Source organism: Crocodylus siamensis, chromosome 6, assembly GCF_052110815.1.
Source record: "Crocodylus siamensis isolate JL-2025a chromosome 6, ASM5211081v1, whole genome shotgun sequence".
NCBI classification, from domain to species: domain Eukaryota; kingdom Metazoa; phylum Chordata; order Crocodylia; family Crocodylidae; genus Crocodylus; species Crocodylus siamensis.
The window spans coordinates 17,079,918-17,107,151 of NC_143400.1; the positions used below are offsets into that span (position 1 = coordinate 17,079,918).

Below are 27,234 nucleotides of genomic sequence, written 5' to 3' on the forward strand. Positions count from 1 at the left end.
ATGGAAAACCAAACTGCTGTGACTGAGTTTATTCTCTTGGGACTTTCCAGTGACCCACAACTCCAAAAGTTACTGTTCTTTGTGTTTTTGGTGATATACCTAATCACCCTAGTGGCTAATGCAGTCATTATGTTGGTGATACGAGCTGATTCTCACCTTCATACCCCCATGTATTTCTTCCTGTTCCAACTATCTTCTGTTGACCTCTGCTATTCCTCAGCCATTGTCCCAAAGATGCTGGTGAATTTACTAGCAAGGCATAAAACTATTTCTGTCAATGCTTGCTTTACCCAGATGTTTTTCATAAGTTTTTCAGCTAGTTGTGAAGCATTCATGCTCTCAGCAATGGCTTATGACCGCTATGCTGCCATATGTGATCCCCTGCATTATACGGGGACTATGAATAAAAAAGTGTGCGGGAAATTAGTGGGTGGTAGTTGGACAATGAGTCTTATTAATTCACTGGTAAACACAGTTCCTGTATTAAAATTGCACTTCTGTGGGCACAATGAAATTGCACATTTTAGCTGTGAGCTTCCCCCAGTACTAACACTGTCCTGCACTGGGAAATTCATCAAACAAGTAGCTCTTATTTCTTCTGCTGTGGTCACTGGTTTGAGCACTTTCCTCCTCACCTTGTTTTCCTACATTCAAATCATTGCCACCCTCCTGAGGATGCGCTCTGTAGAGGGTGGACGTAAAGCCTTCTCCACCTGCAGCTCCCACCTCATTGTGGTGGGTTTATTTTATACAACAGCTCTTTTTCAGTGCATGAAACCCAGCTCCATTTCTTCAGCGCTCCTAGATCAAGTCTTTTCCGTCCAATACAGCATCTTAACCCCCATGTTAAACCCCATCATCTATAGTCTGAAAAATAAAGAAGTGAAAACAGCCTTGGGGAGGATTTTGGGGAGGTTGGGGGGGAGTTCCCAACTGATATAAAAATGCAATTGTAAATACTGATGTCCAATATTTGTAACTGAAAATAAATACTATGGAAAATACAGAAGTATAGGAAACAGCTACCTGGATGATGCTAGAACACAAATGGAAATGACATTTATTTTAAAAATATCCTGGTTTGTATCTGCCACTGTGTGTAGAACATGTCACATGAAGAGAAGCAACACAATTGTTTTCATAGACATTAGGGCTGGAAGGGACCCCGGAGGATCATGGAGTCCAGCCCCCTGCCCCAGAGGCAGCAAGTCAGCAGGGATCATAGGAACTCAGCAAGATAAGCATCCAAATGTGTTTTGAAGGCGTTCAAAGAGGGTGCTTGAACTGCCTCCGGCAGCAGTCTGTTCCAGACCTTGGGGCCGGGATAGTTTTAGCTAGATTTTAGATCATCCTTTAGTTCAAGTCCAGTTCTCTCAGTTAAGCCTGACATTTTCTTGACAGTAAGCCTGTTTTGATGGCACTTCAAATAAGAATTAATTCACTATACATTATTTACCTGTACTAGTAAAACCGGCTGAGTATATATCCCAGAATTTATGTATCCAGTGCCTTTGTAATAAGCCTGTTCTCCCTGAAGAGGACTCAGAAATGTGGTGGATGAAATTCCCTTGACTTACAATTGATTCTAAGTATCTTATTCCTGAAATCCTTGAGAAACCATACTGAATATCCAATGATGGAGGCCTGTGTGAAGTGGCTAGTATTTGCTTCGGATTTGGATTCAGCCGATTTGGGGAACGGTGTTCACGCTCACAGTGCAACTTGATTGGATAGAATAGTGATTTAGTTACTAGATGATTGGGTATTTTTACGAGCACGAGCTAATCATGAACTAACGCTGTCGCCTTGCTAAGTATAAAAAAAGTATGTAGGCGGGGTCCCTCTCTCAAAGAGGCACCTCGCTCGAGCGAATAAAGATTCCGTATTTGATTTTGGATACTTGCTCTGCGTGATTATTGCCCCAGCCTAGAGCGAACTGCACGTGGCTTTAAGAGCGTAATTTGTAACAGTAACCACCAGTATCTGGGAGAATGTTTGTTCACCAGAGCACCCCAAGGGATGACGGGGTCGAACGGTCATAAAATATTGCAAGACCGTTTCAGGCTGGACATAAGGAAGAATTTCTTTCCTGTCCGAGCCCCCGAGGTCTGGAACACTCTGCCAGCAGAGGTGGTTCAAGCACCTACATTGAACACCTTCAAGAGTAAATTGGCTGCTTATCTTGCTGGGATCCTATGACCCCAGCTGACTTCCTGCCCTTTGGGCAGGGGTTGGATTCAATGATCTTCCAAGGTCCCTTCCAGCCCTAATGTCTATGGAATTATGAAACCCCTTATAGCCACTTAAAGGACACCTATTGCTCCCCAAGCAAGGGATCTCCACAGTAACCTGCGGTCACAACCCCACCCCATCCACCCCCAAACCTATCCGGGGTGGAGTGGACCCTTCAGCTTCAGTTATGGGGCAAGGAGCAGGTAGCCCGCCTGCTCCTCATTCTTCTCCATATCACCATTGATGAGTGAGGCTGATGTGGGGGGAGGGAGTACACCACCTGTGGTGATAGTGGTGGAGTGTACACCACCAGGACCACAGGGTAATATATCATGGGGCATAAACCAAAAACTCATGTCCATCTGACAGTTTGTTTTTCACGTTTTAGGACTACATTTCCCAGCATTCCCCAGTGGGCAGGGCTTCCACGGCATATAGCATGGTTCTCTGCAATGTTGGGGTGGCTGTAGCCCACATCGCCCCCCCACCAATCTTTCTGCTAGATCTAATGGCACGGAGTGTAGATGCATCCCAGCATGTCGAGAAACAAGAAGGCGTAATGAATGGACACCTTTCCTTTACTCCAAAATGCATTCTTTGCACATTTGGATATAGTTTTAAAAGGTAGCTAAGGAGCTGGCTGGATATAGCATTAAAAGTCACAGACACTTTTAGGAGGATTGTTGTTCTTGCAACAGCCAAGGCAAATGATTCCCCCTCCCACACACACACAAGAAAAAGCTGAGGATTCCAGCAGGCTGCTCGTACCACTCCCTCGCCCCCCACCATGGGATAAGGAAAGGTTTAATTAACCCTTCGCAGGACACGGTCCATCCAGGGAGGCTAGGCTACCAGGTGTCGGGTACTGAGCTGTGTGTGCCCCCACCTCTCCACCCCATGGCTGCCAGTTTGCAAACAATAGCCCCCTACCCAAGGTCAGGCAGTGCTCCATTCTCTCCCTCAATGCCCCGCACATCCATCACCCCTGGTCCCTGCCACCCTCACCAAAACCTCCTCCCCACCACTACAGACAAAAATGTACTGGAGACACAGATGTTTTCTGGAGAAAATAGGCAAGGATTTTATTTTAATGGGAAGAACCAGCCAGTGCTAGTTGTCATCAGTGTCCATAATATGTGCTGCCAGGCAATCCCTCACAAAGGCTGCCTGACCAATGTCTCCATGCTGGGATTGTATGCCATGCATTGCCCACCCATGTCTCTCCCTGGCCACAGATTCTCATGCTTCATCAGCCTGCAACTCACTGAAAATCTTCCCCCTGGTTTCACAAGTATTGTGGAGCATGCAGGCTGCCACTATAAAGGCTGTTATGTTTTCTGGCTCCAATCTGAGCCTGCAGTTCAGCACCCTCCACTATGCTTTGAGGCAGCCAAAGGTGCATGGAACAGCCATCATGCATTTGCTGAGATGGTAGCTGAAAACCATCTTCTGTGGATCCATAACATGCCCTCCATAAGGCTTCATGAACCAGAGCTTGAGGGGATGAGCAGCATCCGCTATTATAAGCGGGGGGATGGTGACACCACGAATCACTGTCTCGGGGTCTCTGGGAGCATAGTGTCCTTTCTCCATCAAGCCAGGCAGTGGAGAGTTTCTAAACACACGTGCGTCATGTGTGCTGCCTACCCACCCTGTATTGATGTTCATGAACCAGCCCTGGTGATCCACCATGGCTTGCAGAATCACCGAGGCAAATCCCTTCCTGTTCATGAATGACCGCCTCCTCCTGGGGGGGATTGAACAGGGATGTGTGTGCTGTCTAAAGCCCCCATGGCATCAATGACTTCCTGGGAGCTACCGAGGCAAATCAAGTTGTTTACCATGACATCCAGCAGCAGCTGGCATACCTCACAAGCCACTAGCCTGGCTGTGCAGGAAGCCATGCCAAACTGGATCGTGATGCAGCAGAGGCTGACAGGGGTGGCCAGTTTCATGATGAGCATGGCCACCTTCTTGCCTGGTGCAATGGCCCAGCTCATGACAGCGTCCTGCCTCACAGTTTTTGACCCCAGCATTGAGATGATGTGATTAAATGTTTCCCTGGTCATTCAGAATGGCTTGAGCCACTGTTGATCTTTTCGAGTGGTTTGTACGATTTGCTCCCACCAATCCAAGCTGTTCACGTGGGCCCAGACCCTGTGGTTGCTGTTCCTGAGGGTGATCCACAGAGCCCTATCAGCATCCACTTCTGGGCCTGCCTCTCGGTTATCTCACTGCACATCTAAGTGCCTTTTTTTGCAAGGCACGTCTACATGCAGGTATCTCATTGCAAGTGTTTAGAAGCAGGAACATAGCATGTACTGCTATCATTAGCTGCACCTCTATTTTACGCAGTAAGTCCAAAGCCAGCAGCAGGATACTTAACAACAGTTCCTCCTCCTCCTTCTCCTCTTCCTCCTCACCCATTTCATCCAGATTCTCCATCACTCATTTCATCACCATTCCTTATGTCTCTGTCCTCACATATTTTGTCTGGAATCTCCATTTGGTCCTCCTCACTCATCCCATCTGGATTGCACAAAGCCAGGGTGTTTGACTGTATGCAGCAGGGACGCGTCTCAACCACCACCAAGCAGGGGGCTCTGAATGGTAGTGGCAATCAATTAGCATTGCAAGTGACCTCCTATCTGCATGTCAATGATGACCGTGGTCAGGTGTCTGTGTGCTGGGCATTGGCACAGCAGAGCCTTTTCCCTTTACCACGGTGGGCAGGTGTGGGGAAGGTGATGTACCACCCATCTACTTCAATCTCAAGTGTGGGGTTCAGAATGACCCCTGGAACCCATTCATACACCCTGGGTGCATGATACTGGATTTTACTGGATCAATGAATAGGCACACCTGGGAGGTATCTACCCAGGAAATGATAGATAGTTCTCAGGTGTGCCTACTCATTCTCAGGCTATTGTCCTTTGAAAGAAGCATATCCCCCAAAAATAGGCCTGCCCTGCTAGAACCTTGTTTTGAAAGAAACATCTCCCCAGAAAAGAGCCTTGCCCTGTCGTGGTGCCTGCCTGGCCGTGCTGGCATTGGTTCATCCCCCAGTTGACTGCATTGAGTTTGGGGGAACAGGCTCAGCTGCAATGCTCCTGGTTACCTCTTGGACAGAGGCAACCCGAGTGGTGCTAGTGTGCACTTTTGGGGGTGGTAAGCATTCAAAAGGACAGTGATCCATCTCCAGCGCTATATGCACTAATCCCCTCCGGCATATCCAACGCGCAGATACTGAAACAGTGCCTGCCAGAGTGGTGCAAATGGAAAGATTATCTATTCCCTAAAATGTACAAGTCCCCAGTTCGGAGGCACAGCCCCAGCTGCCATTTGCCATGGTAGCTGGTAACAGTTAAAGGAAAAAAAAAGTTTTCATGGTGTGGTAAAATATCCTTCACTCACACGGATTGAAAAGAATGGTGACCCGCCTCTAGTGCTACATGCACTAGAGATAGATAGTGTGTTAGAGCAAGGGGGTGGTCAGACGGGGGGGGGGAACAGCAGGAAAAGAAGACCAAGTAATATACTGCACAAAGTACTATACTGTTCCTATGTGTTTTTAGCTTCTTTTCACTAACTTCTCTGTTTCCATTACTTTTGTGTGTGCTTCTTATCAAATTCTGCCTCTGGGTGGGAGTGGGGATGGGGCAGGGGAGCTTCATAGATGTTTGGATTGGAAGGGACCTTAGCAGATCACTGAGTCCAAGCCCCTGCCCTGGGCAGCAAAAAGCACTGGTGCATGTCCAGCCTCCTCTTAAAGACCCCCAGGGTAGGGGAGAGCGCCACCTCCCTTGGGAGCCCAGTCCAGATTCTGGCAACCCTTACCGTAAAGAAGTTGATGTCTAACCTAAATCTGCTCTCCGTCAGTTTGTGGCCATTGTTCCTAGTTAGTCCAAGGAGTGCCATGGTAAACAGGGCGTCTCCTATCCCTTGCTGTCCCCCCTCACCTCCCTGATGAATGTGCAGGCAGCCTCAAGATCACCTCTCAGCCTTCTCTTGCAGAGGTTGAAGAGATCCAGGGACCTCAGTCTCTCCTTGTAGGCCTTTGCCTGCAGGCCCCTAACCATATGCGTGGCCCTCCTCTCCTGAAATGTGGTGCCCAAAACTGGACACAGTACTCCAACTAGAGCCTGACCGCATAAAAGGGGAAGTATCACTTCCCTGGACCTGTTTGTCATGCACCTGCTAATGCATGATAAAGTGTGGTTAGCTTTATTGATCGCTTCGCCACATCGACAACACATGTTCATCTTGGAGTCAACAATGACTCCGAGATCCTTTGCCACTGCTGTGCTGCTGAGAAGGTCCTCCCCTAGCCTGTAAGCATCCTGGTGAGTCCTTCTCCCTAGGTGCAGCACCTTGCATTTGTCCTTACTGAACTGCATCCTATTCTGTTCCACCCACTTTTCCAACTTGTGCAGATCCACCTGGATTCGTTCCCTACCCTCTAGTGTGTTAACTTTACCCCATAATTTGATATCATCTGTGAATTTGGTTCTCAAGCTCCTTGACTACAGGGATCACCTGGATAAGGAGGACGTTGCCAGCGCTAAGGGTGTTGGTGGCCTCAAGGAACAGCTTGAGGACCACAAAGACCTGGGAGATGGTATCCCACTTCACTTTGTTAAGGGGCCTGCTGATCCCAATCTCCCCGAACAAAGCCATCTCATGGATGGCCTTCTGTTGCTCCACTGGCCTTTCCAGCATCAAGTATGTGGAGCTCCACCAAGTCTCCACATCCTGCATGATTTTGTACTGTGGCATGCTCAGCTCTGCCTATTTGTCCTGCAACATCTTGCCCTGCTTGATACTGTGGTGGATGTAGCCTGCCACCTTCCTGCATTTTGAAATCAGCTGGGTAGTAGTGAAGGCACCATCACCTGCAGCCCTGCCCTGCTCCAAGACATCCCTGATTATGAGGTGGAACTTGTGTCCCACACAGCAGATGCCAACAAAGTTGGCATCATGGACTGCCTTGACCATATTGGCCCCATTGTCAGTGACCATGAACCCACGGGTGAGCTCACCCTGCCCAGTGAGCCGCTGCTCCATGAGGTTCATGGCCACCATGATCTCCCTTGCTATGTGGGACTCATCCATCACCTCCGCTTGAAGGAGAGCCCACCAATGGCCTGACTGATCCCACCAGTGCCCTGTATGGCTACAACCTGGATACCTGGCATTTTATATTTTTTTCTCCTGATTTGATTTGGATTTGGTGATTCAGCCTCCGAATCAGGCTGAATCGTCTCTGAATCAAACTGGCAACGAAAGCTTTGCACACCCGTACTGTGCAGCATTACAGCAGCAGAGGCTCCAGGACACTATGAGTCACTGTACCTGGGAGGGGGGTGCACATTTGTCCAGCCCTGGGCCACCAGATCTGAAGTACTTAACTGTTTGTTCTCTCCAAACTTTCAGGCAAGGTCTTGGTCTCTGTTAATGGACTTGACCAATAAATGCCTGCATATAGAAAATCAGAGAAAATGAGGAAATACCTCTGGGTTAAAGATTTTTATAATATGATCACCTGCCACTTTTCTACAGATAAATCTATATACCAAGTGAATCAAAACAGACACATCAAAAATTGTTAGCTAATTACACAAGAGATGCATTGTCCCAGAGGTCCCCATGAAATATTTAGATTCTCCAATTAATGTTTAGTCTTAGCGTCTGGAAGATATAGGCTCTTTGTCTCCTAAAGGGGAGGAGCAGTAAAAGCAGGTATTTATATTAGATCTACAAACTAATAATAATCTATCACTTTGAGCTTTTTTTAGGGTAAAGAGAAGCATGTGTTCTTGTCTTCCATGTCTGTGAGAGAGAATGAGAGACAGGAAGAAGGAGTGAGGGGATAGAGGTAGGAAGATAGACAAAAAGACTAAGCAACCACTGAGTTTATTCTTTGTTACTCTTGCTCCTTTTGACTATTTCCCCTTTAAAATATTAACTTTAAGATCAGTAGCCACATTCTCTAAATAAAACAGTGTAGAAGTTTATTGGGGGCATCATAATCTGTTCTTTCTCCCAGTCTTTTAAAGAACAGACATCACATGAACTGTTTTGATGTGAATGTTTGGTGAGTGCATTCTTCTTTTATTCTTCACTCTACTGCATGGGTGTCTGGGTGGGATTAATATAAGAATATATATAGTTGTATTTGCTTTTGTGAGTGTGTGTGTGGGGTGGGGGGGGGGCTTTGTCTGTGCCTGTGTGTATACATATGTCATTTTGGAATGAAAATGTAACATACAGTATTGAAAGATTTCATGGGGAATAATGTATACAATTCTGGCTACTGATCTTCAAGAGAAATGAATTCAAACTGTAACAGGTATAAAGAAGGGCAATCAGTATGACCAAGGGGATTGTCTAAAAGCATATGGCTTGTCTAGCCTAGGGTAGAAAGGGTATAATAATGAAAAGGAAACTTTTTGCAACTATATAGGGGGAGGAGGTAAAAAGAAGGGAGTTAAAAGAACTGGTTAAATAAAAAGATAGTATCAGAATACAGACCAAAAAGGACTGTCCATAAATTCACACAGGCTGAGCATGAGACAGGGAATATATAGTATGTGCATCCAAAATACATCAGGCTGTACTTGATCTCTGAGTTCCTTCTAGACCCAAGTCGTCTTGGCCAGATCCACAAAAGAGCTTCTGTGCCTCAATTGAAATTAAGGGGCAATGTAGGGGCCTACATCCAAACTTGCAGTCGTGAAAGCCTCTGTTAAGTGCTACCTAATGCTGGATGTGCCTAGACCCTAGAGACATTTTCATGTTTCAATTTCAAGTTCCCCAAGTGCCTAGAATTGAACTTTGTGCTAGGTCCAGGCAGCCTTAGGTTAGATGCATTTTTGCACTTTGGCAAACCTAGTCGGGATTGAGATACTGTGTGTTCTTCTGCCAAGGAGTCCTGTGAAGTCTCATGTAGTAGATGTTCTCAGACCACATTCAATACACACACGCAGGGCTGGGTTTCTCACTAAATCTTGTGGTGTCCACAATCTTATTTTAAAACATGAGTGGAGGTGGTATTGTTGCCACCTTCTTCTTAATACATGAGTCTTTAGTACACTCAGTGTTCAGTACACTTCTTCATGATATGGGACACTAATATCAAATTCCCTTGTTTACCTGATGGGGCTCAAAATCACACCCCACACGAGACCACTCAAACCACCAAAGTCATGATGCTGAAGTCTACGATGACATACTATTCATTTCTGGATGTCTATATTGGGTTGTGGACTAGGGCTGTGAGAGGCTTCGGACAGAGCTTCGGATCCAGAAAAGCTTCAGATGCTTCGGCGTCCAGAGTAGCATGTCCAGATCGAAGCGCTGGCCTCGTTAGGTTTTCTGAAGTGGTTTGGAGCTCCCGAAGCACTTTGGAGCCACTTTGGAGATCGGGACATAGGGTATAATGGGGAAACAATGAAATATCTAAAAACTTGTTGTTTTTGTCTGATTTGGGTGAAATTTTCAGAGATTGTAGTCTCTGCTGAGCGCATGAAGTGTGCCAAGTTTCAAGAAGATTGGGATTCAGGGGGAATTGCACCCCAAATTCCTGAAAGCAAAACTGATGTCACGTGTATGTGCTACATCACGGGGGGGAGCGGTAAGCTGCAGGGGTGGTGGCCGTAACAGATACGGGCCACAGAAATAGTGACCGCCTGTGCATACGTGGCCTTTCTCAAACTTAGATGACCAAACTTGTTTATCGAGGAGCCCAGAAAAGGATACGGGGCCACCCAAGCATTTAAGGCATTAGCTTTGCTGTGGGTATCTCCTCAGTTCTTCACTCAACAGTTAGGGCTTGTTTTTATTCCTCCCAATGACTGTTTCAAGGAAAACACAGAAGTACTCCCTTGCTCAGGCACCAGAAACAAGGATTTCTTCCTTCCTTTTGTGTTTTCTCATTTGCTTTCTGGTCCTCTTTGCCTTCAGTTTTGTTCTGCTTAGTGGCACAGACTCCATTGAAGGGATGGGGATTTTGCCAATGGCTTGAATACCATGAAGACTGTAGACCTTGTTTCCAAAAGGTCTCTGTTGTGAGAGAACTTGAATGAATGGGTTGAAAAAGGTTGGCAAATAGCTAACAACTCACTGCTAGTCAAAGAAAACCATTTATTTTTCCTGGAAAGGTGTGCTATTTTTGAGATTATGTTGTTTGATACTTCTGTCATTTTTTGTTTTAGCTCATTTTGTTTTATCTATGCTTAAACCTTCAAAAATGTCCAGATTTTCACAACTGAAAACTAGAGAGCTACCAGAATCTCCCTATTTTCTATGCTATGTTATCATATTCTGTGTTAGAATATATTTAAAAACCCCCACAAATTTTAAAATATGGTTCTGTTTACTTAGTTGTCTACAGGCTACCTTCACTGCCCCACTTCAAGCAAACTGTTACATGGTTTTACTTTATAATTTAAAATACATTAATCCTAGTTATATAGTATAATGAACCAGATTGTAGGGATTAATGTAAAGGCATGGAAACTATGAAAAGTACTTATATACCAAGCTAAAACATGACGAAAGGTGCAGTTATAAAATAGAAATGAGAGAGAACAACAAATGAAGAGGAACGTGTTGTTGTTCTAATTAGAGATTAGCTTTAATTAGTGGTTAGGATGGGATGAAGGAGCTGGACAAATAACGAGTAGTTGGAAAAAAGTTCTTAGCAAGCATTAGAGCGCAATCACCCGAGGAAGTCTCTGCTGCTCGCTAGGCATGAAGAAGGGTGATTACACCAGAAAGCTTGCTAAGACCTTTTTCCCAACTCCTCAGCTGGTCTAATAAAAGATCTCATATCTGCTCAAAGAACCTTGCCTGCTTATGTCCTTAGACCGGGGTGGGCAAAATGCGGCCCGCAGGACCCCTAAACAAAAAATTAATATTTATCTGCCCCTGGTTGCCTGTCATGTGGCCCTCGATGCTGTGCCAAAACTCAGTAAGTGGCCCTCCGCCCAAAATAATTGCCCGCCCGTGCCTTAGATCAATACGGCTATGACCAAAAACCCAGGTCACATGAAAATAACGTTTACTATTTAAGCACCCGTGGTACTTTAGTTCATCAAGAACAAGGTCTGCTAAGATTACAGGAAAAAAGAAAGGGAGAGTCAATTACATAAAAAAAAGGTCACTTCAGATTAATTCTTTCTTCTCTTATGCATCAACAAGAAAATTGCGTTAAGGACTTTTTGAAGTCCCTTGATTACTTGGGTATGACTGAGAGCAAAATAAATCTGCAGTGGGATCAAACAGGCCCCACGACTGCATCTGAAAAAGCCATATTGATGATGGGCAGGGATGTGGGTGCCTTGAAATTCACAGTGCACAACTGCAGATACCTCAAGGACACTGATTTTTAGAAAGTGCTGGTTTAGCAGTTTAAGTCAGCCAGGAGGTTTGGAGGTTTCTGATGTTGACCCTCTATTTGGAAGATCTTGGTCTATAATAGCCTTCCTCAAAAAGAGAACAACTACTGATGTTCATGACTCAAACGTTTAACATGCACAAATGAAAAATAGCCATAAATATTGGTTATTTTTTATGTTGAAAATAGAACTGTCATACATAATTGCTTCATGTGCCTCTGGTTTAACACCCATTTATGCTGGGAAAATTCCACTGAAGTCATGGTAGCTGTACTACTGTAAAGCTGCAGCAATGAAATAGTGAGCCAAACCTACTGATATTGTCCACTAAAAGAGAAGAGACATTGACCTCGATTCTGGCATGTTTAGTCAGTCATCTATGTTTAACCACACTAATCAGGAGATGCTTTTCAATTTTAGCTTCTTCTTGCAACCCCTCCCAATGGTTTTGAAGTAGAAACTAAGGGACTGTGTTTATGGAACGGTTATACGGGCGATGTCTCCAAAAGTTTTCTTTTTTGTTGGCTCAGAAGAAGCTGAACACCTGAAAAGTCCTTTGACAAGTTGTTGGCACCTGTTTAGTTATAGAAAATACTAAAAAGGCAATAACTCATTCAGTGTTATTAATTAACTTGACACGGAATATATGAATGGGCACAGAGCTGGAAGTAATGTTTTTCCTGGGTATTTCCACATTGCAGCTCAATACCTCTCGTACAGAACATCTCAGGGCTGATTATTTTTTGCTGAATCCAAGGAAAATTTTTGATGGATATGCCTGGTAGACTCACCTTCTGTGGATTTTTCCATGCTTCCATGCCTTGGGACAGGCAGCTTTCCTCTGGACTTTTTTTTTTCCAAGCCCATCAGCTGGCTCAGAAAATAACAAGTTGTTCCAGCTCGCTCTCTCTCCTTTCTGCAGTCTTTCAAAAAAATCCTTTCATTGTCATAATGTTAATTCTAAATTGTTTCTTTTCTTACAGGTCAGTCCCTAGGAATGGAAAACCAAACCACCGTGACTGAGTTTATTCTCTTGGGACTTTCCAGTGACCCACAACTCCAGCTGTTACTGTTCTTTGTGTTTTCGGTGATATACCTAATGATTCTAGCAGGGAACACAGTCATCATGTTTGTGATACGAGCTGATCCTCACCTTCATACCCCCATGTATTTCTTCCTGTTTCACCTATCCTTTGTTGATCTCTGCTATTCCTCAGCCATTGTCCCAAAGATGCTGGTGAATTTCCTAGCAACGCATAAAACTATTTCTGTCAATGCTTGCTTTACCCAGACGTTTTTCATATTTCTCTCAGCTAGTTGTGAAACATTCATGCTCTCTGTAATGGCTTATGACCGCTACGCCGCCATATGTGATCCCCTGCATTATGCGGGGACTATGAATAAAAGAGTGTGCAGGCAGCTAGTGGGAGGTTCCTGGACAATGGGCCTTATGTATTCATTGGTCAACACGGTTCCTGTATTAAACTTGAACTTTTGTGGGCCCAACGAAATCGGGCATTTTAGCTGTGAACTTCCCCCACTCCTGACTCTGTCCTGCACTGAGACACTCATCAACAAAATAACTCTTATTTCTTCTATTGCTGCCCTTGCTGTCATCAATATCCTCCTTGTCTTGGTTTCCTACATCCAAATCATCTCCACCATCTTGAGGATACGCTCTGCAGAGGGTAGACGTAAAGCTTTTTCCACCTGCAGCTCCCACCTTATTGTGGTGGGTTTATTATATACAACAGCTCTTTTTCAGTACATGAAACCCAGCTCCATTTCTTCAGTGATCCTGGATCAAGTTGTTTCCATCCAGTATAGCATCTTTACCCCTATGTTAAACCCTATCATTTACAGTCTAAAAAATAAAGAAGTGAAAATAGCCTTGGGAAGAATTTTGAAAAAAACAAAGAAATCAAAGTCCCAACTCATGTAAAAAAGAACAATTTTAAACAGGCATGTTAACTTTTAAAATTTTTAAATAAATGCTACTGAAAATACAGACGTAAAGGAAACAGTTACCTGGATGATGTTAAAAACAAATGGCAATGACTTTGAATGTAAAAATATCTTATATTGTACCTGCTACTGAATGTAAAAAATATTACATGAAGAGAACCTATGCAAGTGTTTTAGTTAGATTTTAAACACTGTTTATATCAAGTCAAGGTATCACAGGTAAGCCTGAATTTATCTTGAATTTTACCTGTTTTGTTGGCAGTCCAATTAATAATTAATTCACTATAAATTATTTATTATTACTTGAAGTGCTACTACGAGCAAAACTGACTGAGTATAGGTCACAGAATAAATTAAGTCAAAAGGTAGTTATAAGCTGGTCCTCGCTGAAGGGGACTTAGGCATGTGGTGTGTGAAATTCTATTGACCTAAAATTGACTGTAATCACCAAATTCCTGAGCTCCTTGTTGAACTGTATTGGCAATCCTTCCATGCTGGCAGTTTTGCAAATGAACCAGATGACAGAAAAGCAGAACAGAGTAGGTACATAGAAGCCATCTGTAGCAGGAGGAGAGCAAAAGGCGTAGTAGCACCTCCTAGCATCTGTGAGACTTGTGCTTGCTTGGTCCCAGGGCTTTTGTCCTTCTGTCACCTGTCACGCCTTAGTTGTTACTTTTGGAGGAATACAAGTTGGAAGACTGCCTGGGCCCCCTGGGTGAACTCTTGTCTAGTGCCTAAAATTACTCTTAGTATCTCTCAATATTAAATGCCTTAAAGTGTACACCCAGCGTCTCCAAGATCTTCTTCACCCAAGCCCACGCTTTGGAGGTGTTACTGTCCAGTAGGGCTGTACAAAACAGAAGTGTTTTGTTTTGACCAGCATTTCGACTTTTCAACAGAACTGTGTTTCATTTTGACTTTTGTTTCGAATTGAAATGGCTGTTACGTTCCTTTCCATCAAAATATTTTGCTGTTTTGACTCTGTTTCAATGTTTCGCACCTAGGATATAATGGGGAAGGTCGAAACAGGCTATAACTTTGTCATTTCTGGCCAGATTTGGATAAAACTTGTAGAAATTGTAGCCCCTGATGAGGGCATGACACAAGACATGTTTGACGAATATAAATGCAGGGGGTTCAGAGATACTGCACCCCAAATGCTTGAGAGAAAAACTCATGTTAGGTGCACGTGTTAAGCCACAGTGGGGTCAAAACTGCAGGGATAGTAACTTCTGCCGAGAAAACAAAGCCTGCTAAGTTTCAAGGAGATAGGTGCAGGGGTTTGGGGAAACTGCACCCCAAAATCCTGAAAGCAAAGCTCATGTCATGTGTATGTGTTAAGGCACAGCAGGGTCAAAACTGCAGGGATGGTAGCCCCTGCTGCCACCACAAAGCCTGCCAAGTTTTAAGGAAATAGGTGCAGGGATTTGGGGAAAAAGCACCTTAAGCTGCAGACAAGCAAAACTCATGACATGGGTGACACTGTGTGTTAAGGCGCAGCAGGGTGAAAGCTGCAGGAGTTGTAGCCCCTGCTGAGGCCATGAAGCCAGCCAGCTGTCAAGGAGATCAGTGCAGGGGTTCTGGGTTCTGGGGCCCTGCATCTCTGGCCACAGGCAGGCAAAACTCGTGACATGGGTGCTTGTGCAACTGTGTCTGTCTTGGTGCAGACTGGGGGAGAAGCTACTGCAGGCCTTGCTGCTAGGCCCTACTGTGGGCACTAAGCCTGCAGCTGTTGAGGAGATCAGTGTGGGGGGGTTCTGGGCCCCGGCACCCCTAGCTGCTGACAGGCAAAACTCATGACATGGGTGCTTGTGCAACTGCTACCTCTCATTGGGCAGCAGGACTGAAAATCCCCCGTCATTTGTCACCAAGAGCTGAAGGTAATAATTGACCGCAGTATGAACATGAGCTGGCAGTGCAGTGCTGTAGCCAGCAGGGCCAACAATACGCAGGCATGCATCAGTTGATGCATCTCCAGCAAAAACGTTACAAGGAAGTGATTCTCTTGCTCTGCTCGGCTCTTCTCAGCACTGGTGAGATCACAGCTGGAGTACTGCATCCAGTTCTGGGCTCTGCACCTTAACAAGTACATGGTAAAGTTCGAGAGAGACTTGCACAGCAAGCAATGTGAGAAAAGGCTGAGGGGCTTGGGACTCTTCAGCCTGAAAAAGAGAAGGCTGAGCGGGGACTTGGTAGCAGCTTACCACTACATCAGAAGCCTACAACCAGGGGCTCGGTGAACAACTGTTCACCGGGGCACCCTTGGGAAAAACTAGGAGTAATGGTCACAAACTCCTGGAAGATCGTTTCAGGCTCGCTTCAAGCTCAGCACTAGGAAAAACTACTTCACAACTCGGGTGTCCAGACTGTGACCCCAAAACCCAGAACCCCTGCACTTATCTCCAACTTTGAGCAGGGGATTGCCTGATTACCTTCAGCTGAGGCTTGGGACTAGCTCACCAGCAGCAGCTGGGCCTTTGCTCATTACACAAAAGCTCTGGCCTGAGGCTGGCATAATGGTACTTGCTGGGTTCCCCCATGACATCCAGTGAGGTACAGCTTTGCTTCTCCATCTAGAGGTTCACCTTTCCACCGCTGCTAATCCCTCCCACTGACACAACTGGCCTGACCTGATAACCAACGCATTGCGAGAGGCTTAAGAATGACTTGGACTTCTGTGGTTCCTTTTCTTTCAGGGAAAGTAGTTTGTTATCAATGAGTTAATATGATCCATTCTCTAGTATTGCTTCAGTCCCTTCTATCAATTCCCAAAGACCCTAGCTGGGCTCAAAAGTATGTTCTGGAGTTCTGGCCAGAAATGCACTGAATTTTTTTCCCCAATTTTCTTGCGATTTCCCAGTTGGTCTAATAAAAGGCATCATTTTGGACCAAGAGGTGTAGTTTTTTGTATGCCCTTTTTTGTCTCAGACCAATACAGCTACCAAGTATACCCCTGACTTTTTTAGCAGTCTTGAGCCTCCCTTTCTCTAAAGGGTGCTTAGAGGTTAAATGGGTTCTGAACTAAGGTGCCTATTTGTGTGTGGCCCAAAGCGATGTGTTTAAGGTCATGCAGAGGGACGGTAGCAAAGCATTGTCCCAACAAAGGAATTTCAAGCCTTGGGCCAGCTCCCTAATTATCAGACCAGCCTTCCTTCTGAGCTCAGTGGTAATTTAAACTAATTCTGATAAGTGGAAGTTTCCTTATAAATGAAGGGCAGCATCCTGTTCTTTCCTAGTTGTTTAAGTGACCTTTTTGTTGTAATGTACATGGAGCATTTTGGGCATATATGTGCCAGTAGCCACTTCATTCCCAGATGGGTAATCTAGGACTGTAGATGACTACATACATAATCATACTGGCAACAATGCAGCAATGAAAGTGAAGGGGGCCCTTCCCATGTCTTTGGCCCAATAGTTGAGCGGCTATATCAATGGCCGGGGAAGATGGAGTCCCTGGTTTTAGTCCTCCATCTCTCACTGTAGGTTTGAAGCCTCCACCTCTGTGGAAGTCCTCTAACCATTGGCAATGTGTAGGGAGTGCAGGCAGGTGCACGTGCACCCTGTGAGATCGGCCATGCACCCCCTGGAAGCGCCAGCCATGAAACCGGAAGTGCACTTCCAGTTTCACTGCTGGCTCAACGATTGGCCGCTGGGGTGAGCACCCCTCCCCTGGTTGGTTGAACAGTGGCTGGGGTCAGCAATGGGGTGCCTGCTCAAACTTGGGAGGCACTAGTCGCCCATGCCTCTAACCACCTTTTTTGAAAAACTCATATTTATCTTAACCCCCTGGGCAGTCGTAAGAGGGAGGTATGTGAAGCCTTGAGGAAGAGAGCAAGCTGGAAGATGTCTGCCTCAGTCATGTGCCTGCCTCCCTGGAAAGAGGGTAGCCCGCCTTGTAACTTTGAGCCTCCACCCAGAGAAGCAAAACTTGTCCCTTGCACAGCTTTCCACTCATTTTCCCCAAATTTTCGATGTAACTGTAAATGACTCAAGTTGAAGCAGAGGTTTTGGGGGTGTTTTTCTGACATGTGACATGGTGGTTTGAGTATTTTACAAAGAGGCCAGAGAGGTGCAGTTAAGGTGGGGAGGGGCTATGAAGAGCTGGGATTTTAAGCTTCCCTGAGTAGTGGATCAGCTGTTCAGCTACACAGGCTACAGTATGGAAGGGTTTTCCTCCTTGTGAGCCTATCACCTGATAGGCAGGGGTTTCAGACTCAAAGGCTATCCATAATGAAGCCTAACCAGAATCCAAAATATAGGCATTCCACTGCCTAGGCCTCTGGTGGGGTTTGCTTCAGTAGGTGGTGACTGTACAACATATAACGTGTTTGATGATTAGCCATGGGTATTATGTAGTTTAAAACAAAGACAATTCAATCAGGGCTAAATACCAATTACTGTCATAGCCTAAGACCTATTGCTTTATGTACCACAATGGCACTAACACAGGTGTGTACCTAGAATTTGTGGCCCTTCTACCAGTGACTCACCAAGGGTGTGCCGTAGCACAGTAGTGTGCCTGGTGGGTGACAAAAATATTCCAAAGAAAAAGGGCTGGACGAGGGTAGGTCAGTACAGGAGGCTTGGGCCCATGCTGGACCAGCCCTGCATGGAAATATTTGGCTTTGGATGGGCCAGCACTTCATGCAGGATTGGGTTTTGTCTCATCTGGCTCCTGCTGAGTGACTGCACCTCAGCCGAGTCAGCCCTATGAAGCTAGATGGTGCACAGGTTGGCATATATATAGCTGGATAGAGTTTTCACCATGCCAGTGCCACACAGCTGGATAAGTAGCTGGAGCTACTTTAACCCTGCACAGAACAATCAGACCCTGACTGGGCCAGCACTACACAAGGATGAGGCCCCCAGAACAGTGAGTAAAAGATGCTGCCAATTGTAATCGATAATAATAATGTGCCCCAGGAACCAAAATTTTGGGAAATGCTGGAGAATTGACCTGTCTGTGCATCTTTCAGAAAGACCTGCTCATATATTAGCCCAACAGCCTAGTGCTTAGGACACTTTCCCAGAGAGCAGGAGGCCTGGTTCTAGGTCATTCTTACCCACATAAGGATTGAATCTTCATCCTCTGTTTCTTAGAAAAGCACTTATTGCAGCAGGGAACCATTACATATAATCAACAGCCTCCTCTAAAAAAAACGCTGACCTGCTGCAACTTGCACTTCAGTTCAGTGGATAAATCCACTGGGAAAGTTTTTGCCCCATGGAGAACAATAACCCAACCCAGAACCCATGCTAAACCCTTTCCTATGCTATCTCGGGCACACTGAGAGGTGGGCCTAAGCACCAGGGTCTCTTTTGTGTCATCCTAGAAAACACCCCCCAGTAGACTTGTCATGGTGAAAGGGAACAAAGCCCCTTCTCCAACACAGGATGAAACTCTGGAACAACTCCCTTACCAAAGGACTCTGGGAATTGCAGGTGAGAGCCAGATCCCCTAACTTCCCAGGTTATTGGACACTTTACCTGTGGGAAAGCAAGGCACTGTGGGACCGTAGCCCTGGAGCCACTCACACAATGGAACAGCATGCTGCCTTCCCACTTGCCCCCAAAGACACCTGTCCTTCCTCTGGGAGTCAATGAGTCTATGGGAGAAAGGTTAGGCCACTTGTGGGCCACTTACATGGAGCACACTTCCCCTCCCTTTTTCCTTCCTCTTGTCCAGACTATGTCACCTCACCCCAGGTCTGTGTGACAAGAAGCAAGATAAAATGATTGTCTGGGGCAGAACTACTTGCAACTAATCAGTCGCATACTCCAGTGCCCTAAATGAGGCTGCAGGAAACAGGACCCTGCTCTACCCTTTAAAACATGGCCCGAGACAGAAGAACTTGCAGCTCTCCCCCTACCCTGTCTAGCCCCTCTCCCTCCTCTGCCCGAAGACCTGGCACCTGCCTTTCCAGCATGCTCCATGTTAATCTTTGCTATGCTGGAAAATGTGTGTGTGTGCGCACAATTGTAATATCTCTCCTTCTCTCTGTGTGTAACTAACTAATAGCTCTTCTTCTTCTTCTCTGTTTACTCTGTGTGTCTGTACCGTATATCTCTTCTTCTCTGATTACTGTGTGTGTAATTAATAATATTAAAATCTCATCTTCTCTCTGTTTACTATATGTCTGTGAGTGTGTGTAATGTATTTACTTTCCTGCACAGTGATGGATCACACTGCCAGGGAAAACACATCTTTCTTTTTTTAAAGCGTGACGAAAAAATAACAAGAACAAATAAGAGGTTTTTTGTGGGGGAGAATAAGTTGAAAGAAATGCATTGGATAGGGATAAGTAGAGGGATTCAAGGCAAGGGTTATTAGTAAGCTGGATCCAATCCTTTTCCAAGAACAGAGACTAGCAGGAGAGTGACTAGGACGCCAAGCCAGTCCAATAGTACCTTTCAGATGCTCTTGCTTAAGCAGAAACAGCTCACAAAAGGGGCAGAAAGGCTGCATTCAAAGGCTTATATGCTGTTTTTATGTCCCTCCCCCAGAGCACTGTGATTGGAAGGGGACTCTGGGAAAGATCACAGTCACTGGCTAGCTACAGTCTTTCTCCCCCTGCTCCCACTCCCTCTTCTCAGTTTCTGTTCCCCTGAAAGACTGCCTTCCAAATCTCTGAATCTTTTTCCAAATCTTTTCCAAATCAATTTGGAGGCTCCAAATCAATTTGGAGGGTATTTTTCCCGCCCCAATTCAATTCAGATTCGGTGACTTGGCCTCCAAATTGGACTGAATCTTATCCACATTGTGTCAGCGACCAAAGCTTTGCACACCCCTACTGTGCAGCATTACAGCAGTAGAGGCTCCAGGACACTATGAGTCACTGTAGTTGGGAGGGGCCTGTATGATTGCCCAGCCCTGGACTACCAGATCTGAAGTACATAAACTGCTTTTTCTCTCCAAACTTTCAGGCAAAGTCTCTGTCTCTGTTAATGGAGTTGACCAATAAATGCTTGCATATAGAAAATCAGAGAAAATGGGGAAATTGCCTCTGGGTTAGAGATTTTTATGATATGATCACCTGCCACTTTTCTACAGATAAATCTAAGTGAATCAAAAAAGGCACATCAAAACACTGTTAGCTAATTACACAAGAGATACATTGTCCCAGAGGTCCCCACGAAATATTTAGATTCTCCAATTAATGTTTAGTCTTAGCGTCTGGAAGATATAGGCTCTTTGTCTCCTAAAGGGGAGGAGCAGTAAAGGCAGGTATTTATACTGGATCTACAAACCAATCGTAATCTATCACTTTGAGCTTTTTTCAGGGTAAAGAGAAGCATGTAATCTGTTCTTTCTCCCAGTCTTTTAAGGAACAGACATCACATGAACTGTTTTGATATGAATGTTTGGTGAGTGCATTCTTATTTTATTCTTCACTGCCTGGGAGTCTGGGTGGGAGTAATATAATTATATATAGTTGTATCTGCTTTTGTGAGTGTGTGTCTGTGTGTGGCTTTGTCTGTGCCTATGTGCATATATATGTCATTTTGCAATGAAAATGTAACATACAGTATTTGAAAGATTTCATGGGGAATAATGTAGACAATTCTGGCTACCAATCTTCAAGAGAAATGAATTCAAACTGTAACAGATGCAAAAAGGGGCAATCAGTGAAAAGGAAACTTTTTGCAAGTATATAGGGGGAGTAGGTAAAAATAAGGGCGTTAAAAGAACTTGTTAAATAAAAGGATAGTATCAGAATATGGAACAAAAAGGTATATGAACTATCCATAAATTCACACAGGCTGAGCATGAGACAGGGAATATATAGTATGTGCATCCAAAATACATCAGGCTGTACTTGATCTCTGAGTTCCTTCTAGACCTAAGTAGTCTTGGCCAGATCCACAAAAGAGCTTTTGTGCCTCAGTTGAAATTAAGGGGCAATGTAGGGGCCTACATCCAAACTTGCAGTCGTGAAAGCCTCTGTTAAGTGCTACCTAATGCTGGATGTGCCTAGACCCTAGAGACATTTTCATGTTTGAATTTCAAGTTCCTCAAGTGCCTAGAATTGAACTTTGTGCTAGGTCCAGGCAGCCTTAGGCTAGATGCACTTTTGCACTTTGGCAAACCTAGTCGGGATTGAGACACTGTGTGTTCTTCTGCCAAGGAGTCCTGTGAAGTCTCATGTAGTAGATGTTCTCAGACCACATTCAATACACACACGCAGGGCTGGGTTTCTCACTAAATCTTGTGGTGTCCACAATCTTATTTTAAAACATGAGTGGAGGTGGTATTGTTGCCACCTTCTTCTTAATCATTGGCTCAGTGTTTGGCACATTTCTTCATGATATGGGACACTAATATCAGCTTAGGTACAGCAGTGACACACTACTTCTGGGTACATAGGTAGCCATCCATGTGCACAGGGATACAGGCACAGAAATAGGGACCACCTGTGCATGCTTAAACCTTAAACCATCTATGCTTAAAGCTTAAAAAAGTCTACATTTTCACAACTGAAAACCAGAGAGCCACCAAAATCTCCCCTTTTTCTGTGTTAAGTTATCATATGTGTTAGAATATATTTTAAAAACCAGGAATTTTAAGATATAGTTCTGTTTATGTTGTTGTCTATAGGCTACCTTCATTGCCCCACTTCAGGAAAACTGGTATGTGGTTTTACTTAATAATTTAAAATACATTAATCCTAGTTAGATACTGTAATGAACCAGACTTTTGAGATGAATCTAAAGGCATGGAAACTATGAAGAATATTCATATAGCAAGCTAAAGCATGATGAAAGATGTAATCATAAAATAAAAATGAGAGAGAATAACAAATGAAGAGGATGGTGTTGTTGTTTTATAGTTTCATAATGCTTAGTGTCGGAAGGGGCCTAAACAAATCATCAGGTCCAACTCCCTGCCCCTGGCAGGAACAGGTGCCATAACATCCCAGAGAAACATCTGTCCAGCCTCCTCTTGAAGACCCCCAAAGTAGGAAAGAGCACCACCTCCCTTGGGAGCCCATTCCAGAGCCTGGCAGCCCTAACCAGTAATTCCTCCTGATGTCCAGCCTGAACCTGCTCTCTAACAATTTGTGGCCGTTATTCCTAGTAACCCCGGGTGGTGCCTGGGGGGAACAGAGCCTCCCCCAATTCCCGTTAGTCCCCCCTGGTGAGTTTGTAAACAGCCACCAGATCCCCTCTCAGCCTTCTCTTGTGGAGGCTGAATAGGCTCAGGCCCTTCAGCCTCTCTTCATGGAGCCTGACCCGCTGCCCCTCGACCATGCAAGTGGCCCTCCTCTGGACCCTCTCAAGGTTAGCCACATCCCTCTTGAAGCCCAGTGCCCAGAACTGGATGCAGTACTCCAGCTGCGGCCTGACCAGCGCTGCAGAGGGGAAGGATCACCTCCCTGAACCTGCTTGTGATGCATCTGTAGATGCATGACAAGATGCAGTTAGCCTTACTGACCGCTTGCTCGCATTGCCAGCTCGAGTTCATCCTGGAGCTAACAATGACTCCAAGATCCCTTTCAGCCACTGTGTTGTTGAGAAGGGAGTTCCCCAGCCCATAGGTGTGTTGCTGGTTCCTTCTCCCTAGATGCAGCACCTTGCATTTGTCTGTGCTGAATTCCATCCTATTCTCATCTGCCCACCTCTGCAACCTGGCTAGATCTAGCTGGATCCTGTCCCTCCCCTCCAGCGTGCCCACCTCACCCCACATCTTGGGGTCTTGGTGAGATGAAGGAGCTGGACAAATAATGGTATTTCAGATATGTGTTCAAAGCAAGAAATTAGGGAGGGGCAGTGTGGGTTGAAACAGAATTGTCCATCCTGAAACAGAATTGCTCCAAATCTTGCAACATAATCCACACAACTGGCTGTCTACAATGTGATGGGTCAACCAATATGTACAAGGGGCTGTCTGCACAGATCCAGGTTAGTGACACGGGCTTTCAAATACTATTTTACTGTAAATTGTATTCACATGAAAATGGCAGGTAAGGTACTTGAGTAGATGCTGAATACCTGAAAAGTCCTTGGACAAGTTGTTGACACCTGTTTAGTTATAGCAAATGCTAAAAAGCCAATAACTCATTCAATTTTATTAATTAACTTGAAATGAGAAACTGAATATATGAACTGGCACAGAGCTGGAAGTAACGTTTTTCCTGGGAATTTCCACATTGCTGCTCAATACCTCTCATACAGAACATTTCAGGGTTGATTATTTTTTGCTGAATCCAAGGAAAAATTGGTATTCTGACCTTGTGTGGGAAAGTGGATTTTTCCATGCTGCCTTGCCTTGGGACAGGCAGCTTTCCTCTGGACTGGGAGGCATTAGCAGACCTGTGTCCTCTCCAAGAACTGTCCATCCAGTGGGTCTTCCTACAAATCTTGACCTAAATTAAGTGCCATCATATGAACTGCAGGGTCCAAATACCCAGAGATTTTAGGGCCCCCAGTTCTTTACTGTCATTGGGAATGGTCTTGCAAGTTTCTTGCTATAAAGCCTCAATCCTGATTTAGCTATAAATGAAGTCTGGCTCTAAATGAGGTTAAGCTCTCAGCTGGGAGCAGAGAGGCCAGAGCCACGTCTCTTGGAGCTTCTAGGTTCTCTGCTGCAGAGCAGGGACTTGGATCCTGCAAAACCTAGATGAAGCACTTTGCACTTGGGCAACATGTTGGGATTGGGAATTTGGAAGTAAAATATTGTGACTTGCACCAGAACCAAATGTCAAAATTGTGAAATTTCCTGTGACTTGGAAACCTGCTTATCAGTCAGTTTGGTTTTTCTGTCCATCACCTGGCTCAGAAAATAACAAGTTGTTCCAGCTCTCTCTCTCTCCTTTCTGCAGTCTTTCAAACAAGCTTTTCATTGTCATAATGTTAATTCTAAATTGTTTCTTTTCTTACAGGTCAGTCCGTAGGAATGGAAAACCAAACCACCGTGACTGAGTTTATTCTCTTGGGACTTTCCAGTGACCCACAACTCCAGCTGTTACTGTTCTTTGTGTTTTCGGTGATATACCTAATCATTCTAGCAGGGAACACAGTCATCATGTTGGTGATACGAGCTGATCCTCACCTTCATACCCCCATGTATTTCTTCCTGTTTCACCTATCCTTTGTTGATCTCTGCTATTCCTCAGCCATTGTCCCAAAGATGCTGGTGAATTTCCTAGCAACGCATAAAACTATTTCTGTCAATGCTTGCTTTACCCAGACGTTTTTCATATTTCTCTCAGCTAGTTGTGAAGCATTCATGCTCTCTGTAATGGCTTATGACCGCTATGCTGCCATATGTGATCCCCTGCATTATGCGGGGACTATGAATAAAAGAGTGTGCAGGCAGCTAGTGGGAGGATCCTGGACAATGGGCCTTATGTATTCATTGGTCAACACGGTTCCTGTATTAAACTTGAACTTTTGTGGGCCCAATGAAATCGGGCATTTTAGCTGTGAACTTCCCCCACTCCTGACTCTGTCCTGCACTGAGACACTCATCAACAAAATAACTCTTATTTCTTCTATTGCTGCCCTTGCTGTCATCACTTTCCTCCTTGTCTTGGTTTCCTACATCCAAATCATCTCCACCATCTTGAGGATACGCTCTGCAGAGGGTAGACGTAAAGCTTTTTCCACCTGCAGCTCCCACCTCATTGTGGTGGGTTTATTATATACAACAGCTCTTTTTCAGTACATGAAACCCAGCTCCATTTCTTCAGTGATCCTGGATCAAGTTGTTTCCATCCAGTATAGCATCTTTACCCCTATGTTAAACCCTATCATTTACAGTCTAAAAAATAAAGAAGTGAAAATAGCCTTGGGAAGAATTTTGAAAAAAACAAAGAAATCAAAGTCCCAACTCATGTAAAAAAGAACAATTTTAAACAGGCATGTTAATTTTTAAAAATTTTAAATAAATGCTACTGAAAATACAGAAGTACAGGAAACAGTTACCTGGATGATGTTAAAAACAAATGGCAATGACTTTGATTGTAAAAATATCTTGTATTTTACCTGCTACTGAATGTAAGCCTGAATTTTATCGTATTTTGGTGGCAGTCCAATTAATAATTTGTTCAATATAAATTATTATGCAAAGCACTACTACTAATGAAACTGACTGAGTATAGATCACAGAATAAATTAAGTTAAAGAGTAGTTATAAGCCGGTCCTCGCTGAAGGGGGTATGTTGTGGATGAAATTCTATTGACCTAAAATTGACTGTAATCACCAAATTCCTGAGGTCCTTGTTGAACCGTATTGGCAATCCTTCCATGCTGGCAGTTTTGCAAATGAACCAGATGACAGAAAAGCAGAACAGAGTAGGTACATAGAAGCCATCTGTAGCAGGAGGAGAGCAAAAGGCGTAGTAGCACCTCCTAGCATCTGTGAGACTTGTGCTTGCTTGGTCCCAGGGCTTTTGTCCTTCTGTCACCTGTCACGCCTTAGTTGTTACTTTTGGAGGAATACAAGTTGGAAGACTGCCTGGGCCCCTGGGTGAACTCTTGTCTAGTGCCTAAAATTACTCTCTCTCAGTATCTCTCAATATTAAATGCTTTAAGATGTGCATCCAAGGTCTCCAAGATCTTCTGCGGCCAAGCCCGTGCCTCGGAGGTATTACTGTCCAGGCACTTTCCCTTGCTGGGGCATTAGCCCCCAGGGCATCCAGCCCTCTGCTGTCACTGGCCTCTTCTGTTTACACTGGACCATAGGTTATTAGGTACCTGCCCTGGTCTTGTCCTTCCTGACTTTGGGTCTCAGTCCCAATCTTGCCCTCTAGGGCAGTGGGCGCTTGGCACCTGGTCTCTGTCTGTTTTGGGGCTCTATCTCTGCATTGGATATAATCTCCACCCTGCTATGGGCAGTGGCTATACCCTGGTCTGGGGAATGCTGGGACCTGCTCCACACTACCTCCAACCCAAACAACCAGTTATAAAACAACCTGAAGGACAGCTCACATCTTAACCCCCACCGCACTGGGTAAGCTAGTGTTAGGAAAAGAAAAATGTACACTCATTTTAGCAGAGGCATCCCCACTCGGGCAGCCCCACAAATCAAAAAATAAGAGAGCCACTTCTTTATCACATACAACGTCCCCCTCTCTCAGAGTTAATGAATCTCCCTTGGGGCACTGCCCAACCCAAGTCTCTCACCCTCATCCCACAGGTTCTCTCTGTTGCCTGAGTTCCCCACCAGTTCCTCCCACTCTGTAAAGAGTTTGGGCTCCTGGAAGAGCTTCCTCCAGTTGCTGTTTTTTTACAGTGCTTTCCTCCCTGGCAGCTGCCCACACTACTGCGCATACTCTTCTCTAGCCCCTTGGATTATCACCTGTGTCTGGTTAATCATTGACCACCCAGGTGTTAGTTTTTCTGGTTTGGAGTGGATCCGCTGCCCCTCTCTCCTGAGATTGCCTAACCTTGGGCTTGCACTTCTCATTTTAGCTGCTTGTTTACTCTCACAGTGTCTTCTCCTTCTTTGTAACAGGACATTTAGGTTCCCTGTTACACCAGCAAAAACCTGATCAGAAGAATTGCAATGTCAATTATGTTCGCAGTGTGAATGCAACATTCAGTGAACGTGAATAGGTCCTTTGGAAAAAAACAAAAACCAAGGAGTATTTTGATGGAGGCATCCTAAACCTTTCATCAATGTGAAAAAAAGTTTAGG

At 44.9% G+C, this 27,234-nt stretch overlaps 3 protein-coding genes across 3 annotated transcripts; all 3 read left to right on the top strand.

Annotated features, from left to right (window-relative positions):
• Positions 1 to 942, top strand: LOC149861312 (olfactory receptor 5BS1-like). Its single transcript, XM_090053737.1, has one exon. It carries the CDS (start codon positions 1 to 3, stop codon positions 940 to 942), a length of 942 nt encoding a protein of 313 aa, XP_089909863.1.
• An 11,685-nt stretch (positions 943 to 12,627) lies between these two features.
• On the top strand, positions 12,628 to 13,572 carry LOC149861313 (olfactory receptor 5BS1-like). Its single transcript, XM_090053738.1, has one exon. It carries the CDS (start codon positions 12,628 to 12,630, stop codon positions 13,570 to 13,572), a length of 945 nt encoding a protein of 314 aa, XP_089909864.1.
• A 10,917-nt stretch (positions 13,573 to 24,489) lies between these two features.
• LOC149861314 (olfactory receptor 5BS1-like) lies at positions 24,490 to 25,434 on the top strand. Its single transcript, XM_090053739.1, has one exon. The coding sequence runs from the start codon at positions 24,490 to 24,492 to the stop codon at positions 25,432 to 25,434; it is 945 nt and encodes a 314-aa protein (XP_089909865.1).
• Positions 25,435 to 27,234: the final 1,800 nt, after the last annotated feature.

Bases quoted from the DNA above. Each gene is read 5' to 3' on its own strand.
- LOC149861312 (XM_090053737.1), top strand. From the start codon at position 1: ATGGAAAACCAAACTGCTGTGACTGAGTTTATTCTCTTGGGACTTTCC.
- LOC149861313 (XM_090053738.1), top strand. From the start codon at position 12,628: ATGGAAAACCAAACCACCGTGACTGAGTTTATTCTCTTGGGACTTTCC.
- LOC149861314 (XM_090053739.1), top strand. From the start codon at position 24,490: ATGGAAAACCAAACCACCGTGACTGAGTTTATTCTCTTGGGACTTTCC.